We start from the raw sequence: 6,000 nt of genomic DNA on the forward strand, positions 1-6,000 counted from the left end.
ATAGAGATGTGCCCAAGCAAAAAAAAATACAATTTTTTTTCTTCAGAAGTCTATGATCTAATAAACATTTAGCAATACACAGTCTATGATCTAATAAACATTTAGCAATACACTTGGTCACCATGCAAGGCACATATACACAGTCCAACAAATACGTACTCAATGACACACACACACCACACACACCACACAAACACATTAACCTTGCCACAGTCCTCAAACTATAACTTAAAATCCTCTGATTTAAGTGTGTAGTTCACTAATATACATACCTATATAATGCAGCCAAAGAAAGAGTGGCAAACTGTGGTAAGAGAGTCTTGGTCTTAGTTTGCTGCATAGGTAACAGCACTTACAACACACTTATGATCTCATTTAGAGGACCATTACACAAGTGACTGTGACTACATACACAAATGATACTAGAGAAACACTTTCTGTTTATTTTAAAGTTGCTGTCAAGCTATCAAGATCATTACTTCCAATTAGTTCATCCCCTTTCTGACATACACTAAAATTAAGCAGTTAAAAGAAACTGTTTGGCAATTGGAAAGACCAACTGTGACAATTGAGTGGAAATTAGGTGGCCTGTAGTTCAAATTCTCAGAGCCTCGGGATTCTAATTCATCTGTTTCACTTGATACCTACAAGCTGTAGCATAACAGTTTCAGTACCTACCACTGCAAGCCACTAATATCACAGATAAGTTGTCACTGTTTGTATGATTCAGCAGTCTGTTTTACATGCATGTGTGTCTTGACTTCAGTACTGTATAGTTTATGACAACAGAAGAAGGCAGAACAGTGTTGAAGTTACTGAAAATTGTTGGTGAAACAATGATACAACTAAAGTACTTGAAAGTGTTTTCATTACAACTTGAATTGATGCCTTCAGACCAGCGTAACTCAATACGACTAAGGTTATTAGAAGTTGCTTCAGCCCAACTGGTGGTTTATAGCATACCACAGTACCTACAGTGTACTTACGTATCTTTGCCCTCCTTTGTGTCATATTTCTTTTCACTGACAGTGGAAGGTGTTGATTCGCAGCAGCACGTGCTGATGGTTCCCTTTTGCTGACTATCACTTTATAATGGGAATGGTCCATATTTTTTGTTTAAAATTCCTAACTAACATATGTATAGCAATGATAAGGTACCACTTTCAGTGACATATAATAAGTATTATATTTTCTGACCAAAATTGAGATCAAAATTGAGAAGCCCACACTCAATACAACTAATAAACAACAAACTTGGATTAAACAATCTAGCCTGTCATCATTAATAACACTTAACCCACTAAAAGCCTTACATTAGATAAGGTACAAGTAACGACAAACATGTCAATTATGGACATGTATAAAGATTACAAGGGTTGGTCACCATCACAGCATGGAGTAGTTATGTGCTGCTAAGAAGAAGCAACATAACTATTTAACAACGGCAGAAAATTGTTGTACAACTTGTTAGAGAACAATTAATGTTCTGATAAAGCAATGTTCGAGAAGCCTTGTTTAAAAAGGTTCTAAACAGTTTTCAATTTATATTGCTATAGCAATTCCATAGTAACATATACTTCAAACGTGATAACAATACATGTAAAAACTCAAAGCAACGTTTGAAGATATCATACAATAAATTCTTCGATGACAAATACCGTGGTGATGGAATTGATCATGTAGATATGACGTATGTAACTAACAGAAAATTAACACTCCTACTATCCAATAACAAACTAAACTTTACCTTGCGTTGTGTTCAGCTCAATTTCCTTGGTTATTTTTTCTACCATTTCACCAGGAAGATCAACTGGTATTTCAGCCATATCAGCCATGTATTTGATGATGATACAGTTAGCTAGTAACTTAAGATCATCACGACTACCATCAAAGTGTTTGTAGTGCTCTACATCCAACCAGAACACTACCCACTCCACTGAGTTGTCACAGACACAGAAATTCAACAGCTAAAAACAAAAGGATATACGTACCTTAGCAGGTTTAAAACACACACACAATTGCTAAGTACGTAATGTTATAGCACATTTTCTTAGTTAAACGCTACACCTTCAATAGTAACCACACTTGATTGGTGCCACAATCAATTTTGAAAATAAGGGCTCAACATTGTTTTTGAGCAGCAGCAAATAGTGGTCGAGTTCAAATAGTCACCACATTGATTTTTACAACTAAGATAATGAATGTTGCAGTGTTTAACCAATTAAACATGTGCGTATGTTACTTAGTTTAAAACAAGAAATGCTTTCATAACTCTCTTTAGATCATTAAATGTTCACATCAATTTTAAGAGTATTATTACTTTCTTTTGATTTTTAATAACAGTTTCCTCACCAAGTTGCAGGTCATACGTAATGCACACACGACCATGACGTAACTACGACTTGTACAAATCAATAATCAGGAGGGGACCAATACCTCACCAGCCCAAGACGCATTTTGACTAGTGAAATAATAAGTTAGTACAACTGTGACCCTCCCTGATTAAGACTTAACAGCCCAGTGAATAACACCACATGTTAGTGTAGCATTGTGCGGACAAGCCCTACTCCCCACATTGTGCTACTAATCAAAAAATTATTGATAAGTTCTATAAGAATTGGCCATCAAGACTAGTATTAGATTGCCAGTTTCTATGATGGTAAGATGAACAACAACACTAGTTACACTACTATGGTGAGTGGCCACACAATGGTACCTTACTGATACTATATATGGTCAGTGTTATTGTGTGTGATTTCCAATTGCAAGTGACTGATTATCGACCCGTATGAATTATCGACCTAACAATTTCTCATAAAATAATGAATTCCTCTGTAAATATGTACTTGTTTATCAGACTGTTCCAATGGCTTCTCTCTTTTACAAGTTTTTAACCATCAGTGAAGGATTTTACAATTTATTTGGCCGTGTGCATTCTTTTTGTAGGTTTGTGTTGTGTGTTGATACATTTGAATGGAGAAGGTGATGAATTACCCAGAAATGGTCAAGAACATCAATACTGGTGCCATACACAATGAAAATATATTGCCCAAGCTTTGGTAAATGTGATAAAGTTTGAATCATGCTTGACTGATAAGCTGAACCTGTTGCCACACGATGTTACTTTATGTGTGTTTCATTCCTTTGAACTGGCAAAGGCATCCAGGTTGTTCTGTTACTTTAGTCTTCAAGAAGGTTACAAGAGAAGATCAGTCTTTATCAGTATTGTAATGATAAAGGTGATATTTTGTGAGCTATTAAACTGGTTACAGTTGTATCTTGCATTCTAATCATATGATTGATCTGAAACTTGCTAGGCATGTACATTACTACATGCTGAAATACATCAGGATATTACCTGGTCGATAATCTCTCGCTTATATATACTATATGTTCAATCTTCTCTGGTAATACAGTACCATTGTAAGGTCACTAGTACATTAAGAAACACTACAAGTACCATAGCTATGTTACCACGGATCATGGGTAGTGGTAGTTGAAATAACATTGTGTTAGTGGGACTAATAGGTATATAACCTTTTGGGTGAGGCTGTCACATGTTGGTTGTTTCAGTTTACATTATAACTATCTCTTAACATAATAATTGAATTAGAAACTTATGAGCTGCAAACTGAAAGAAACATGTGATGATCTTATCCCAAAGGTTACCTACACAAACACACTTAATACCTACAAAAGCAATAATCTCTGGTCAAAACACATATCTATAACAAGACCTAATATGTACATTTACCAAAGTGCAATTAATTCACCTCATCCTTTCGATATTTTATTGTCAAAGCCTTGAATGTGAAACATGCTGTATACAGTATTTTTTACGTGACTGTAAGATCAACAAAGCTCACATTATTATAGGTTGTAATATTTGAATTGCTATTCTAAAAATAGCACAATACCCACCAAATAAGGTATGATCATATATGTCTATTTTTAGACTACCACATGATCTACATGTTGGGTTTGCTGACTCCTGCTGGCCACATGATGTGGACTCAGGAGGGTAGGACAAGCTCATGGTATAAATATTGGAAATATTTCACATGTCTAAACATGGTACATACTTCAGCCGTGAAAATTATCAGATACAGGGAACATAGAACCACATTTGTGTAAGGCATATCGGAACATCAGGCAGTATCGCCTATCATTTGAAAATTACTATTGGACATTGAAATCTATAACACAACATGCGTACATAAACACAGACTAAAATATAATTTTAGCGAAAACAGAATCAGCCTGTATGGTTGAATATACTCTTAGTCAATAAACACATCCTCCTCGTATCACTCCTTGAAGGTAACAGAATTTTCACTATTGTGATACCACCAATGATCGTGAATGTAGTGTCTTATTTTCATTTGAACATTGAAAAATTTACTATCACCCAGCCCTACATTTGTGATAAAAATTTTGGTAATAATTAATAACACACTTGTCTGCCTCTTAATCCACCCTTCATTCAGATATAAATGTATTTACTAAAGGTTCTCTCTTATCAAAGCGCTGTTTTCAGACTGAAGCACTATAAGAACTATTGAAATAATATATTTTTATCATTTCAAACTGCTTAAATGGCTTCAAAGAGATTTACCAATGTGCATAACAAAAGTAAAACGCTACAAAGGCAATTTCCAACTTGACACACACAGAGAAGCCTGATCCATAGCAACTACTTTTCTAACACTACACACGAATAGGAACACATAATAAGGTGTTCAGATGAAGCCTGTATAATTCTCCTCAACACGTGTCCTTCCTTACTACAAGTATGCAGTGAAGCCATAAACAACAAATATTATAGGAAGACTACACTGATGTAGTGAAATGATCCACATGGAACAATGAACCATTTCAGTTACTGACATGAATTAGAACATTGTACACAATACACAATCAGTAGTATTGTTGGGAACTTGTAAATGGTTTAATGCATGTACGCATATATTTGGATGGTATGTACCACATCCCTCAGGTATAAGACATATGCACGTGAGGTAGGATACTTCATGCTTTAAAAATATTGTAGTGGTATAAACTACTTAGCAAGCAGACATTTCCAACTACGTAGAGCAAATCTTACAATGGGACAACTCCCAATTATTAACAATACATACATACATACATACATACATACATACATACATACATACATACATACATACATACATACAAAAATCCCTCTATGTAAATCCGTTCAGTGTGGTAAGCTATGTATGTATATATTGCAAGTGTAAGTACAACTTCACAGGTTACACAAGTTAGATAAAGCCATGGATTAGTTACATTCTTGGGAGAATACTTGTGAGCCATAAAAGAATCTCATTCAAATTCATATATATACAATGAAGCATACAGAGTTTAAATTCTTCAGAAATACATGAATATGGTTTTTGTATCTGGCAGAGTAAGTAAATATGTCAATGAAGGGATTACTAAAACCATGCTAGCACACATATCATAAATACTTGAATGTACACATCTGTAGTATGTGTGTGTGTGTGTTAGTCAAGTGAATGGGGCTCGTAATAGCAAGGTCCCAATTTCAATACTTAGTTGTGTCCACTTGTTGCTGTCATTTCCTTAAGTAACTTCACTTTTGTTGTACCAATTCTACTAATGGGATCTGGCAACAACAATAAAATCCATGTCTCATACAGGAGTTAGGGTATAGTGGGATAATCCATGTCTCATACAGGAGTTAGGGTATAGTGGGATAGTGGGTTTGACTTCACTTACATATGAGACTTTGTTATGCCCTTCTGAATGTACTGAGTCCCTGCATATGAGCAGCATACAAGTAGACTGCTTAATAGTGATGTAGTTTTACGACTGCTAAGCTTTTCTGCTTATATGTATGTGTGTAGTGTAGTGTAGTGTAGTGTAGTGTAGTGTAGTGTGGTGTAGTGTAGTGTAGTGTAGTGTAATGTAGTGTAGTGTAGTGTAGTGTAGTATAGTATAGTGTATCTGTGTGTGCTT

General features: G+C 35.2%; 1 protein-coding gene across 2 annotated transcripts in view; it reads right to left on the reverse strand.

Annotated features, from left to right (window-relative positions):
* The window catches only part of LOC136251014 (uncharacterized), a 29,865-nt gene that overhangs the window by 5,080 nt on the left and 18,785 nt on the right, over window positions 1-6,000 (reverse strand). For both annotated transcript variants that reach the window (XM_066043392.1, XM_066043393.1), the window contains exon 5: window positions 1,748-1,967. In XM_066043392.1, coding sequence (XP_065899464.1) covers window positions 1,748-1,967 — 220 coding nt within the window. The remainder of the gene's footprint in view (window positions 1-1,747; window positions 1,968-6,000) is intronic.

This window comes from Dysidea avara, chromosome 3, assembly GCF_963678975.1.
Source record: "Dysidea avara chromosome 3, odDysAvar1.4, whole genome shotgun sequence".
Classification (NCBI taxonomy): domain Eukaryota; kingdom Metazoa; phylum Porifera; class Demospongiae; order Dictyoceratida; family Dysideidae; genus Dysidea; species Dysidea avara.